The following is a 14,615-nucleotide window of genomic DNA, read 5'->3' on the forward strand; positions in this document are numbered from 1 at the left end:
GGAAGACACGATTTTGTCTCGGATTAGAAATCAAGCACCGTAGTGATGGGATTATGATCCACCAGTCAGCGTACACTCAGAAATTACTAAGGCGCTTTAATGAAGATGAAGCAAAGCCTGTGAGTACTCCCATGATTGGCTGAAGTCTTGAGCCCAGAAAAGATCCGTTTCGTCCAAAAGATGAGGATGAAGAGTTGTAAGAGGCAGAAGTGCCCTACCTAAGTGCAATAGGCGCATTATTGTTCTTAGCTTATTGCACAAGACCGGACATCTCCTTGGCAGTGAACTTGTTAGCTCGATATAGCTCCGCGCAAACACGCCGCCATTGGATTGGTGTAAAGACAATCTTTTGATACTTAAAAGGTACGATTGATATGGGCCTATTTTATCCGTACATAGAGAAGAGAAATGACGGAAGTTTGGGATCGGACCCCATAAGGCAAAACGCTAATTTCTGTGATACAGCCGCCAACGCCACTGCACATAGTGGCCGGCGTCCTACTCCTCCTCCCCTCCATCAAAATGACAGTAATGTCCTGATGGATTTTGCTGATGCAGGGTATCTCTCTGACCCTCGCAAAGGTCACTCCCAAACGGGTTATGTCTTTACCATAGGAAGCACTGTGATATCTTGGAGGTCTACAAAACAGACCCTTGTTGCTACTTCCTCGAATCATGCGGAGATTATTGCTCTACATGAAGCCGTGAGTGAATGCATATGGCTAAGGTCTGTAATTAGACACATTCGAGGAACTTGTGGTTTGAAGTCTGCCACATATGAACCTACAAGCATTTATGAAGAAAATGCAGTATGTATTGAGCAAATGAAATTATGTTTCATCAAGGGCGACAACACCAAATATATATCGCCTAAGTTCTTTTACAGCAGAATATTAATGCTTGTTTTTTATGAACTCGAAATGTATGTTAGTTAAGCAATTTGTGAATTTCCATTGAATTGAGGCCTTTGTAGTTTGGGAGTTGAGAATAAGGAGGAGTTGAACATTTGCACTTTGGGAATCGAAATGTTGCTAATAATGTATTTAGCTAGTTATTAAATAACCTGTTTAGTTGAGGCTCAAGTCTAATTAGAAAATTCAACATTAGTATTCTAGTGCTTGAAGTTGGATTGACTATGAAATTCAGTCTCGCTGCAAGTGATTTCATTCTCTCGACAGAACTTTAGTTTGGAAGTTATTGGTTTAAGCTATACATGTATGTGGATATGCTATGAATGGCTATCAACCCCTATGGCTAAGGAAATTGGTCGGAGCTGACTATACTTTCATTACTGTATTCTTAGGGCTTGGCTACAATATGGTTTTCCAATGTATTAGGGATGTTCATGATGTAGAATGTAGATTGAAACAAGAGTGTGGGATGTTAGGTGATGACCGTTTGTTAGAAATTGTTATGCATGTGCTTGAGAGAGCCAGGACTTATTGATGGTTTGCTAATTAGTAGGTGGCCTATGTGAGTAAATTATTCAGCAATTAAGAATGTGGTGTTCAATTTCCGTTTACTTTGTTGATTTGAGTCACGTCAGATACATTATCAAGGTTCCCATTAGAGCTTCTTTGTATTACATGTTTTTTTTCTTTTTAATAAATGAAGATTTCATTGATAATCGCAGGCCAGAACGACACTTGAAATTTTCCAGAGCTTCGTTGTATTACATGTGATTCCGTTGATAATATGCTAATACGTCCTTTGTGTTCTGTATAGGGATGATATCACATTCATAGATCCGATCAATACCTTTATGGGCCTTGAGAATTACAAGTCTATAGTTTTGGCGCTATGTATCATTAATTCATTATTTCAAGGGATCAATGATTAGGGAATGAGTGAAGCTTTGGTCGCCGTATAGTATTGTTTCTATGTCTATGAAAATAATTCAGATCTTGTGCTTTCCTCCCCTCCCTTGAATCAAATACAATTTGTATGACAAACACCTGACTGACCTGAGTACTTAAAAAAATTCCAACAATTGGAATTTTTGGCGCTATGTATCATTAATTCATTATTTCAAGGGATCAATGATTAGGGAATGAGTGAAGCTTTGGTCGCCGTATAGTATTGTTTCTATGTCTATGAAAATAATTCAGATCTTGTGCTTTCCTCCCCTCCCTTGAATCAAATACAATTTGTATGACAAACACCTGACTGACCTGAGTACTTAAAAAAATTCCAACAATTGGAACTTCAAAAATGCATGTACAATTAATGTACATACCATTGGCATCCATGCACCAAGCTTGTAAAATCATTAGAATTTCAGTTTATTTATATTTAATAAATTAACTGCATTACGATATATCTTTATTAGTCCAGTGTCGACTACAACAGTTTTCGGCTTACCAGCCATTTATGAACAAAGAACTGAAGATCAAACTAAAAGATAGTGTGACCTTTAACATACATATACTTTCTATTAAATTACCGCCTCCAATGTCAGCAATTCAGCATATGAGTAGCTACTAAAGATTGCTCTTATTTATTACTATGAACCTGCCTTCTTCACTCTTTATAATTGATAATAGGGTCAAGTCGATCACTCTATATTACAGTATAGAGGCAGTCACTCGATCAGGCATCAGACCAGAATATTTTCATTTCACCCCAGTCGCTACCGCTTTCCTTAACTCCCAAGGCCTTCCAAACAGCTTTAGAGGCATCAACGATGTCATCATTACATCCTTTTGTTGAGTCGCACTCATCAACAACCTTGGCTTTCACACTCCTTCCATTACCATATATGGTAATGTAGTGTGAACACCTTTTCCCATTGTTGTACCACCGGGTGGACAATGCCACGATCGGGGTGTTATTGGAGTGGTATTTACCGTCACATTTGGACGGTCCACCACCGTCACCACCTTTCTCGAAGCTGTTGATCGTCAAGGTTGCTTTTGTATGCTCGGACACTGGAGGCATTTTACCGACTATTTTGCCACTTGGATTGTAGGTTCGAGCTTCAATGCTCAAACAGATTGTCAGAAGAATGATGAAGATGAAGAGAAAAGCACCTGAAGAACAAAAGTGGTACTTCATGTTCTTCTAACACTTGCTGCTTTGGTTTTGATTGGTTTGAAGAAGTTGGATCCTAAGTAGGCTATATATAAAGATCATGCAGGAATGCTTGAAACAGTAGGGCTTGCCAGCAAGCTGGTTTTTTAACAGAATGATTAGACTGTCCATTAAAGATACCGCTTCAAAATATTCCTAATAAGTATGCTGTCAAATTGGTTAGTAAGATTCCATATACAAATATACCATCTGATTGTCTGCGTACAGCTCATTAGTCATTATATCACCATATACAAGGAACCATTTTTGTAGTTAATGATGGTTCTGTAGTGCAGCTGTATAAGTTTGGCTTGGTTGATTAGTACTAGAAATTTTTTACTAAAAGAGAAACTAATTAACGTACTAGAGATTTCCATCGATGATAGATTATTCCAAAGATCATTTAGATTCTTAAAATTGGCCTCTAATTAAACCGATATTAGAGATGCCAAAAATGAGCCTACTGGGCTTAAAATGCATTATTTTGCATGGAAATTCTGAGTGCTAATACACGTATATTAATTCTTCAATATTCCTTTCCCCTATGATGAAATTTTACTTCAGTACATGGCCAGTGACTTAGGGACTATGATGACAGTTCTGTGGTTCTGCTTCTACTACATCAGTATGAAAGTTAACACTTAACACGGCAAACATACATATCCTTTCTGACAATTGTGCTGCACTTATCGATTCTCCACTGAAAAACATCTAAACATGACATCCTTCATTATACTAAATTTATATTGTTCTTGTTTTGTTTTTCATCTGAAAGTGTCCCATATTTTATTAGAATATTGTCTTGTTATTGTGCTGCTTCATGTAATTACAAGAAAAAAAATTGGCCATGGGAATGTTGATGGCGATGTTGACCGATAGATGAAACAACAAGTTTCCTCATCTTAAATAAGAAAATAATTAGTCAATTCTAAATGATACACATAAAGATATGATAGTTTTCCTTTTGTTAGCAAAACCTATTTCAACTTGTGGTATAAATACTGACTTTGGTCGGTAAATGTTATAGAAAATTACACACAAGTGATCTTTTGAAACTTTAATTATTGATAAGGCCACTTAATTTTTTTTATACACATAAGGCCACTTGTTTCCACAAAGTAATTCATTCCTGACAATTTTACCCTCCCTCTTAAGAAACCCAATTAGTTCCCATCGGTCTACGCCCTTACCCCCCTCTTTCTCCGATCACAGTTTCTCTCTCTCTCTCCTCGACCACAGAATTTCACGCCTTTGGTCTCCGCCTCCGATTCCTGCAACCACCGGAACGACGCTCCTCTCTCTCTGATTCCGGCGACCACCGCTTCCGATCTGGTGAGATTTCAATCGATCTAAGCTTTCAAAACCTCAAAACTACGCCGCCTTACCTGTGTCTGACCTGCGACTCAAAGATCCATGGTGCCAATAAGCTCGCGTCGCTCCACCAGTGCGTGTAGATGTTCAAGGATTGCGAGCAAGCTTCGGTCGTCGTCACTAACAAGGCCGACGTCGCTGTTCTCTGAATTTGGTGTTGGAGTGCTTCTGGATCTCATTCTCGGTGTAGATCCGAGCGTTGTAGGCGTTTCTCGGTGTTCGGCCATCGACATTCCTAGCGTTCCTGTGCTCCCATGCCTCACCGCCATTGCTCTCACCTCGATTCAGACACCTGCAATTTCAGCTCGCCTCCGACGGCAGCCACTGAATCGGTCTCAATCCACGGCTGCGATTGCGTTTTTTCTAGAAGCTCTGGCAATGGGAGCTTCCGTGGAGGCTAGGGTTTCGGCAGGGAAGGCTCGATTGAGTCGTTGCTGTTGCGCATGGAGAGGATGACTGTCGATCAAGCGAAGGCGGGCCCACCCGAAAGGGACATTCACTTGGTAAAGTTTCCTTCTCTCTCGAGCTCAATTTCACTTTTCGAGTTGAAATTGGTGGTGATTGTTGACTGAGAAGCTTCGGATACCATTGTTTTTTACTCTTCGTCATATAGCTTTAGTAGTTTTCCAGTGCTGCTTAGTTTTGTTTGAGTTTGGACTAGAGCTGTATTGATGAAATAGGTGAGTTAGATATGTTAAAATAGCTTATGCTGGCATTAGCGTTCACAATAAGTTAAAATTATAGTAGATTATTGAACAACGAGCTTTGGATATTATCATTTTTATAGCTTAAGCTGCATTGATGAAATAGGTTACTCAAATTTGCTTCACATGACTTATCTTCATATATAAGCAAGTAATTGCACTCTTAATAGCATTTCCTGGACAAACTGTATGGTTTCAGTGTGCCTTATTGGATTCTGGTAGTGAATTTTTTGGGAGCCCTCTATACACCTAGGAGATAACTCAGGTTTTTCTGTCTACATTTCTGTATGAAATTTATGGCTGCATGGTTCGTTTCTACGCTGCTTCCTTCTGCTATGTGTACATGGTTGTGTGTGTGTGTAAAGAGATAAGGAAAGAAAAAAAGTAAAAGAAAGTTCAATGAATGGAAAAAAAAAATTGATAGTATAAGACTGCAACCACTTTGCAGCCAATGAAGTGATTGACTAATATCTAGTGAACTTGGGTGAAGTTGCTTGATGGCCGGAATAAAATTAAACTCGATGAACAGTTGTGTATATATCCATAAATGGAAAGGCTTCACATATGATCAAATGAAACTTAGTTTTCTTTTGTTTGTGATTTCGTATCTCTACCATTTCTTGGTTGAGATTTGTGTTGCACTATCAACATGGACAAACATGGACAATCATCATATGATGTTGTGCAATAAATTTCTTTGTCAGTAGCTTTTTATTACTGGTCAAGTAGCTTTATACATGTGTCATAGTAGGTTTATGTACCTATATCAGTAGCTTTTTAGATTACTTGTTTTTGATTATCTAGTTAATAAAGAGTACCACATTTACAGTGCAGCTGCACGCTGCTGATTTTAGTTTGCATTTCAAATATTAATATTTTGTTGTATCTTTGTTCCTGAATTCTTTCCCTTTGCATTTGCAGTGCCAGATTACGAAAATCATGTCAATTTTGGATAGTGAAGGCTCCATTGACCAAGAGGTCATTCGGTCAGCTAAGAAATGTTGCAATGAAGTCTAGTGTTGAAGGTGGCAAAAAAGGCCTAAGGTTAGCGTAGAGTGGTAGAGCTTGACAAGAAGAAACATCAATGGTGGCCATTTGAAATATGACACTAGCATTACCACATTGACAGTAGCTTTCTACAACTATTGTAATAGATTTTCACAACTATGGTTGTGGCATTTTACAACTATGAAAGTAGCTTTTTACATAATTATATCATTATTGAACCCTGCATACTTTTATATCATTGAATTTGTTTTCTTTTTCCGATTGCAGTAGCTTTTTTATTTTAGCTGTATCATTTACATTTCCATAACTTTGTTAGTCTCTGAGAATAGTTTTCTCATTATCTGGGAGTAGCTTTTGTTCTACTTGTTTATTGCTTTTGGCGTTGTTGAGAGTAACTTTTGATGATGGTTATAGTAGCTTTTGTTACTGGTGAGAGTAGTTTTCTGGTGTTGGTGACAGTAGTATTTGTTCTTGGTGAGAGTAGGTTTTGGTGTTGGGGACAGTAACTTTTGTTGATATGGATAGTAGCTTTTGGTTTTAGAGAGCGTAGCTTTTGTTAGTGACAGTAGTTTTTATTGCTGGTGACAGTAGTTTTTGTGACCTCGTTGGAAATCTCACCAGCGTAGCTTTTTGTTTGTGATAGTAGCTTTTGTTACTGATGATAGTAGTTTTTGTGACCTCGTCGGAAATTCCACCAGCGTAGCTTTTGTTGCTAGTGACAGTAGTTTTTATTGCTAGTGATAGTAGCTTTTGTGACCTCGCCGGAGGTTGTCGAAAATCTCATCAGAGTAGTTTTTGTTGCTAACCACAGTAGCTTTTGGCGGTAGTGACAGTAGTTTTTGTGACCTCGCCGGAGGTGGCTAGAAATCTCATAAGAGTAGCTTTTGTTGCTAGCCACAGTAGCTTTTGGTGTCAGTGGCAGTAGCTTTTGTGGTCGCCGGAGTTCGCCTGAAGTTGGCCTGAGGTCGGCCGGACTTCGCCGGAGGTCGGCCGAAGACCCGCCTGAGTTGGTCGGCAACCTCGCCGGAGAGGAGAGAGAGAATAATTGTTGATTTTGTACTCTAGTGGCATTTATGTAAATATGTTGGTTTTTAATATCCAAAATATAACACCTTTTTTAGTTTAGTGGCCTTATGAGGAAAAAAACTAGTTGGTGGCCTTATGGCTAAAAAAAACAATCAAAGATGCACTTATATGTAATTAACCCTAAATGTTAATGCCGTAGAGAAAACTGATAGATAAATTATGAATGCTAATATATATATATATATATATATATATATATATATATATATTGTTAATGCCGTAGAGAAAACTGATTGATAAATTATGAATGCTATATATATATATATATATACAGCGCTTCTCCGGTGCGGTCGTCCGCACTTTTTGCTTAGGTGCGGATATCCGGTTTTAACCCACTTTCCGATCACATTTTCACATCTTAGCCGTTCAGTTTTTAGGTCATAATGCATAGATCATCTCTACAAAATTTCAGCCAATTTGATGATCGTTAAGGCCTCAAAAAATGGAATTTACCATTATAAATACGAACGGTTCTGGTTCGACAGATTCTGTCCGTTCGTGTAAATTGCAATTTTGGATGCCTTAACGATCATCAAATTGGCTGAAATTTTGCAGAGATGATCTATACATTAGGATCTAGAAACTGAACGGCTAAGATGTAAAAATGTGATGGGAAAGTGGGTCAAAACTGGAAATCCGCACCTTTTTCTTCGGTGCGGATATCCGCACCTGAGCAAACTTTTATATATATATATATATATATATATTAAATTGTAATTTTGGTTCAATTAGTATAGATGTAAAATTAGTGTATGATAAACATCCAAGTACTGTAGACAACCCCGTAGAATGAATATAGTATTTCTTGACTTACAGTTCTATACTACAATATATAGGTCATTCTGAAAAGCTTGGCCTGGACCCTATACAGGAGGAGACTCATTCTGGGAGTATGAAGCGGAAGCGAGGACGACCTTCTGGCAGTAGAAATAAGTCGTCGTCTAGTGGCAAGCAGCAGACCTCAAAGCATGGTGAGGGTAAGGAGAAGAATAAGTCTCCAACAATGAAGCAGTCTGTGGGGAAACACTCCAACCCGAAAGGGAAGGAGTTGGCTCTTTTTTAGTTTCTGTTACTTGGGGTAAAGCTTATGTGAGAGTGTATGGACTTCTATGAGTCTTCTATGACGTTTCTAGTTTCTTGCTTATACCACAATTGCATGCTTGACAAGGAAGGGCTAGTTGAATGATTTCCTTTCCGTAGAGGGCGAGGTTTATACATTCTTAGATAGGCTTGCTTAAAAGCGAGCATCCCAGAGATCTTAATGATCTACTCTAGCTTATATAGTTTAGTTCGGATTTTCTTGCCGAGTTTTGCTTTTGTAAGTTATAGTAAACTCTAGCCTTTTGGCTGTTGATCTAATGAATTCAACTTCTATTTAAAAAAAAAAAAAAAAAAAACAGTTGGGTATAACGAATAAAAAATTTCATAGAGAATGTACACTCTGATCGAAGTGAAGACAATTAATAACAAAAATCCAAACAGGCAGCTAAGGACTGTCGATTGTATCACCATCCCTTTAGTATTTATTGTTCAGTTCTATATTTGCAGCTGTTTAAGTGATCTTAGTTTATTCGTACACTAAAAAATCGTTCAGAATCTGAAAACGGCCATAAAACCTTGGATTCGAAAAGATACAGAATGAGCAAAACCGAGCTTGATATGATATTTCAAAATTGCTTGTAACTTCAGATTGTCAATAAAATAACAATTTTGCTGCACCTATTGGTTGGTGCTTCTTTCCTGATAGGATGCTTGTAAGATCATGGATTCTGGCAGAGTTTATATTTTTAATAAAAACTTGTATATTACTAATCTTCATTGATCCACTGATTACAAAAATTTCTGGTTTGACCAGCCATTCGTAAACAAAGATCTAAAGATCAAACTAAACGATGGTGTGAAACTGTGAACTTTGACTACAGAAGTGTGTGTGTAGCTAGCAGAAGACGTATTGATTCATTTCAATACCTTTTATTGTTTCACTCCTTCTAGTATCAATGTAAGAGCAGCAACTATAGATGCATTTTTATGTTACTATACGAACTTTCTGCACTCTTATTTGTATCACGATATAGAGGCAGTCACTCTCAATCAGGCATCAGACAAGAATATCTGCATTTCACCCCAGCCGCTTTCCTTAAACTCCCAAGCCCTTCCAAACAGCTGGAGAGGCATCAACGATGTTGTGAGGGCATGGAGGCTGGTAATCATGATCAGGATCACAACCCATTGTGGAGTCACACTCATCAACAACCTTGGCCTTCACATTCCTTCCATTACCATGTATGGTAATGTAGAGTGAACACCTCTTCCTATTGTTGGACGACCCAGTGGACAATGCCACGACTGCGGTGTTATCTGAGTGGAATTTATTGTCACATTCAGACGGTCCACCACCTTTCTCAAAGCTGTTGATCGTCAAGGTTGCTTTTGTACGCTTGGACACCGGAGGCGATCACTTGTAAGTGGTGTAGTGCTTGCCTTTTTTGCAGCATTCAGACTGGTTCTCAGGGTTACATTGTCCCGGAGGCGGCTTTTTACAGACTATTTTGCCACTTGGATTGCAGGTTTGAGCTTCAATGCTCAAACATATTGTTACAAGAATGATGATTAGGAAGAGAAAAGCACCTGAAGAACAAAGTGGGAATTCATGTTCTTCCGACTCTTGCTGGTTTTGTTTTGGTTGGTTTGAGGAAGTTGGATCCTAATTAAATAGGCTATATCTAGAGATCATGAAGTGATGAAACAGCTAGCTAGCTGGTTTTAATATCAAGTTGACTTGATTCATTCTAGAATGATCATTCTGTTGGTGAAAGAGATACCGCTTCGTAATATTGCTGATAAGTACACTGTCAAATTGTGCCGTAACCTTCCATGTACATATAATCTGATTATTGTCTGCATACAGCTCGTTATCTTACCATTATACCATATACAAAGAACCACTTTGTAATTAATGATGGTTCTGTACTGCAGCTGCATGTGTAAGATTGGCTTGGTAGATTAATACAAGAAATTCTAAGGTACTTGTATGTATGCATGTGATACACTCATTTACAGATTTGACAATAATTTTGTTGTCATTGTGGTAAATAAAGTTATTTTTTGGGTAATTTTAGTTGTATTATAGGTAATTACTCTACCTACGATATTTTTACAAGTTTATGAACAAATTGTTGTTGATATAGTAACTTGGTTCAATTATATGTAAATGTGTAAAACAAATGTGATAACTTTGTTGTTAATGTTGTAAATTTGGTTCAACTAAATTGTAATTTTGGTTCAATTAGATGTAAATGAGTGTATGATAAACATCCAAATACTCTAGACAACTCCAGATTAATACTAGAAGATTCCTTAATACAAGAGAAACTGACTGAAGATTCATTAATGATAGATTACTCCAAAGATCCTCTGGACTCTCAAGAGTGCCTCTAACCTATATTAGAGATGCAAACTCAGGAGCCTATCGAAGTTTAACATGCACGATAATTTTTGTTTGCTAATACCAATTCTTGAACGTTAATGCATACCTTTCCTTCCCCATATGATGAATTCTACTTCAGTAGTCAGTAAATTAGAAACCAGTTAACATGAGAATTTCTAGATTCTTATTCTACCAGTAGTAAAAGTTAAATCAGCCTCACTGCCTAGTCCGCCTGCTTGCTAGTGGAGCAGCTGCCAGTGGTGGCTTGGGGGCGCAGAATATGGTATGGTGCCATCAAACCTCGAAAGAGTTTGGTTACTTTGAAGGTTTTGATGAACAACATACCCACTGATAAACTCCTCCAACACTATATATGGCTCCATTTTATGTTCAAGATGCCAGTTATGCAGAGACAATATTGAAAGCACAAATCATCTCTTCGTTACCTGTGAAGTTTTCTTATCAGTCTAGTATTGGATTGTGCGTATCTCTTTTCAGGCTTCAATTTGATCCAGGTATGTCGTTGGTTGATCTCTTTGGTGATAATTATATCTCTAGCCTCTATATTTCTTCCAAGCTTCTTCGGTCTATTTCGATTTACAATTTATCCTGGAGTTTATGGATGGAGCGTAATTGATTAAGGGAGAGGATCCTCTCCTGAGCTGCTAATCTGCCTAACTTGCCTGAGCTTTTAATTAAATGAAGACACGTGTCGATTGGTATATCTAACGGTCTACAATTCCTTTTCTGTTTCACCTAGGGCTATCACTTGGTTTGGTAATTACCAAACCAACCGAATACCAACCGATGTTTTAGGTTCGGTAAACCGACTTTTTGGTAACCGAGACCGATAATACCGAAATCGAAAATTACCGAAAAAGTTAGTTTAGTTTTGGTAAATACCGAATCTACCGATTATCTAAATATTATATTTATATACTACAGTTTTCAATACACATACATGTATATTAAGAAATAAACATAAAAACTTTTATAATAGTATGAACATTACTACATATACTACATTAATAGTACATGTATTTTAAGTAACCTAGTCAAAGATGGTTAAATAACCTAGTTTTATTGAAAATTGCTAAAACTTGAAGTCATATATACAAAAGAAACTATAAAATTCAAAAACCTAGTTTTGTTCATTCTAATTTATATTATAAAGAATTAGTTGTTTTAAAGTTGGTAATACTGAAAACCGAAATACCGAATTTGGTAGATATAATTAAAAACCAAAAATTTTGGTTGGTGATTGGTAGCTCAGTTTTGAAACCGAAAGCTTTGGTGTTGAAGTTGGTAATACGTATAACCGATTCGAGCCGACCGAGTGACAGCTCTAGACTTTCACCCCTCTTTTCCTTCACAGCTTTCCTTTCTCTCTCCCGTTCTTCTTCTGTCCTCACTCTCACAACCCAAGATTGCCCAGAAGAAAATTGATCTGTTGGTAACATCGAATTGCAAACATATACGACTCTTCGGTTTAGTATGACTTGACTCTAGTTGGATCCGAAGAACATTCGAACTGATGTGGCTGATAGAGTCATAGAGTTTCTGGATTTGATACCATGGTATCAGAGTCCCCATGGTTCACGCTGATACATGATCATCTATCCACCGGCGCTGGTTCTTCAATTGGTTTTGGGCGATTTCCAGTCTAAGATTCGAGATCCTTCAATTTATTTGATTACTTTTGTTGATTTTATCCTCTTTACATGTGCTCTCAAATTTGGGGTTTGCATTTTGGATTGATTCATGCTTTTCTGGGTCAATCGCTGATAGCTTTCAATGAAGAGTAATTGGGAATGAGCATTTCGAAGGAGAAGAGAGAGACAAAAGAAAGATTGACCCAGCGATTGATTTGAATTTCTGATAACTGCAAATTGCTTTCAATGCAGCACCAAATTCCAAAGAACAAAATCTGCAAAAGCCCGCTCCAGTGCTAAATCCTTAAATTCCTTTTTTTTTTGTTCTTTTGTTGCTATTTAGAGGAATAAGCTATAATTGCGAGTTATATACTGTAGCCATTTTAATCCAAACTTAATATGTTTGTAAACGGAATTTTTTGTTCTCTCAGTTCAATTCAAGGTATACCATTACTTAGTGGTGATTATCCCATAAAACTATCATTGCATAGAATGTATTTTGTGCAAAGGAATGAGCTAGAATAGGGTTCTGTACATTTGATATAATCATTCATTTGCACGCTTCAGATGGCAAATATTGAGAATGAAAATGGATTTGGTTTGGATTAGTGGCTTTGAAGAGTGAATTCTCCTACTGGAGTGAGAGCTTTCTCTCTTTAGCTAGTTCCTTGATCTGAAAACCTCCACCGATTAATTAGCCCTCTGCTTTTCTCTCTCTTATCATTCCTTTCTTCTCCTGTTAATTAATCAGCTAGCATGAACTCATCTGGCATAACAGATCCTATCCCGAATATATAAAATAGATCTATAGCGAAGTTCAAGCATCTTTTTTTGGAACCCATCTTGAAGATTTCAAGCATAACAAATTTCATTCCATGAGAGGGAGAGACAAGATCTAGAAACTGGCAAGGAAGAAACAGGAAAGAAAGAGACAGCGAGAGAGAGAGGTGGGGCGACCGAGACTTTTTTTTTTTTGCCTCACCAATGATTGAAAAAAAAAAAAGATAAATAAGTAGGTACCTACGAAAATCATTATAAGCCGTTGGATGTTATTTTATACACGTGTCGCCTTGCCATTAAAAGCTCAGGCAGGTTAGGCAGATTATAAGCTCAGGAGAGGATCCTCTCCCATTGATTAAAGCATGAAGGGTGATTTTAGAGCATCTCCAATGGAGTTTTCTTTTAGCTTGTTTCAAATTCAAATTTGACATATGACATAGCAATCCTCATTTTTGCCTAATCTTACTCCAACCGATATGTCAAAATTGTATGTGTTTTTAATATATTTTATTCTATTTATTTTGTTTTTTTCAGTATAATTAATTTTTATAAAAAATAAAAAAAACATATCAGAGCTCATCTCTTTCTCTGCTTCTTCTATTTCTTTTCAGTATCTTCTTTCTTTTCTCTCTCTGTAATTAAGTTCCACCCACCACCACCATCGGACCATCCTTGTAGCCACACCACCACTGTCGCACCTCTATCAAAGGCAGACCCCATTTGTCACAACCACCATCCCCCAGCCCAGATTCCGCAAAAACAGAAGCAAGGCACTCATTGCCGCCATACCTCATCCAACCATCACCATCGTCAGCCCTTGATGAAGCGCCACAAGACAGCTTGATAGACTCGGGGACAGACCAATCAAGCAAACCCAGATCCGGTATGAAACCAAATCGATCCGGCCTAAAAGCAATCTCATCCGCCAATCCAGCCATCCAAACACACCCCACCCCTTGCCAGTCACTGGGAATACTCCTTCCTTGACCAACGCCCAAATTATTGATCAATCAAAGCCCAAATCAATCAAAATCTGCTTGATTCTCAAAGCCCAGAAGGATTTATGGAGGTTTTTTATGAGTTGCTTTGGTCTGGGTAGGATGTGAGAGAGAGAGAGAGAGAGAGAGAGAGAGAGAGAGAGAGAGAGAGAGAGATGAGAATGCAGAAGGGAAGATAGATAGAGAGAGAGAGAGGCGAGAAAGAAAGGGGGAGAATGAAAGAAACAATAAAAAAATAAAAGACAGAGAGAGTTGGGGATGTCAAATTTGACTGAGCAAGGCTCAATGTCAATTCCACGTGTGTATGACCTATGGGTTGGAGGAGTATTTTATCTGTCATTTGTTACCGTTTTGCCCTCCACATGGATTTGACCACTCCATTGGAGATGGTCTTAATGAAGTTAATTACTCTTAACAGAAGCTGATCTTGTCTCTTAAGGAATCAGCTTGTTTGATTTTTACCTCTTCTTCTAATCCTCAATCTTTTCCAATTTTTGAATTGTTGGGTCTTTCACCATTA

At 37.9% G+C, this 14,615-nt stretch overlaps 1 protein-coding gene and 1 pseudogene across 1 annotated transcript; both read right to left on the reverse strand.

Annotated features, from left to right (window-relative positions):
• Positions 1-2,589: 2,589 nt before the first annotated feature.
• Positions 2,590-3,054, reverse strand: LOC112182814 (putative ripening-related protein 2). The gene has a single exon (XM_024321361.2). The coding sequence runs from the start codon at positions 3,052-3,054 to the stop codon at positions 2,590-2,592; it is 465 nt and encodes a 154-aa protein (XP_024177129.1).
• Positions 3,055-9,375: 6,321 nt separating this feature from the next.
• Positions 9,376-14,035, reverse strand: LOC112169106 (annotated as a pseudogene).
• Between the last annotated feature and the right edge of the window lie 580 nt (positions 14,036-14,615).

Source organism: Rosa chinensis, chromosome 1 (assembly GCF_002994745.2).
Source record: "Rosa chinensis cultivar Old Blush chromosome 1, RchiOBHm-V2, whole genome shotgun sequence".
Classification (NCBI taxonomy): Eukaryota; Viridiplantae; Streptophyta; class Magnoliopsida; order Rosales; family Rosaceae; genus Rosa; species Rosa chinensis.

Bases quoted from the DNA above. Each gene is read 5' to 3' on its own strand.
- LOC112182814 (XM_024321361.2), bottom strand. From the start codon at position 3,054: ATGAAGTACCACTTTTGTTCTTCAGGTGCTTTTCTCTTCATCTTCATC.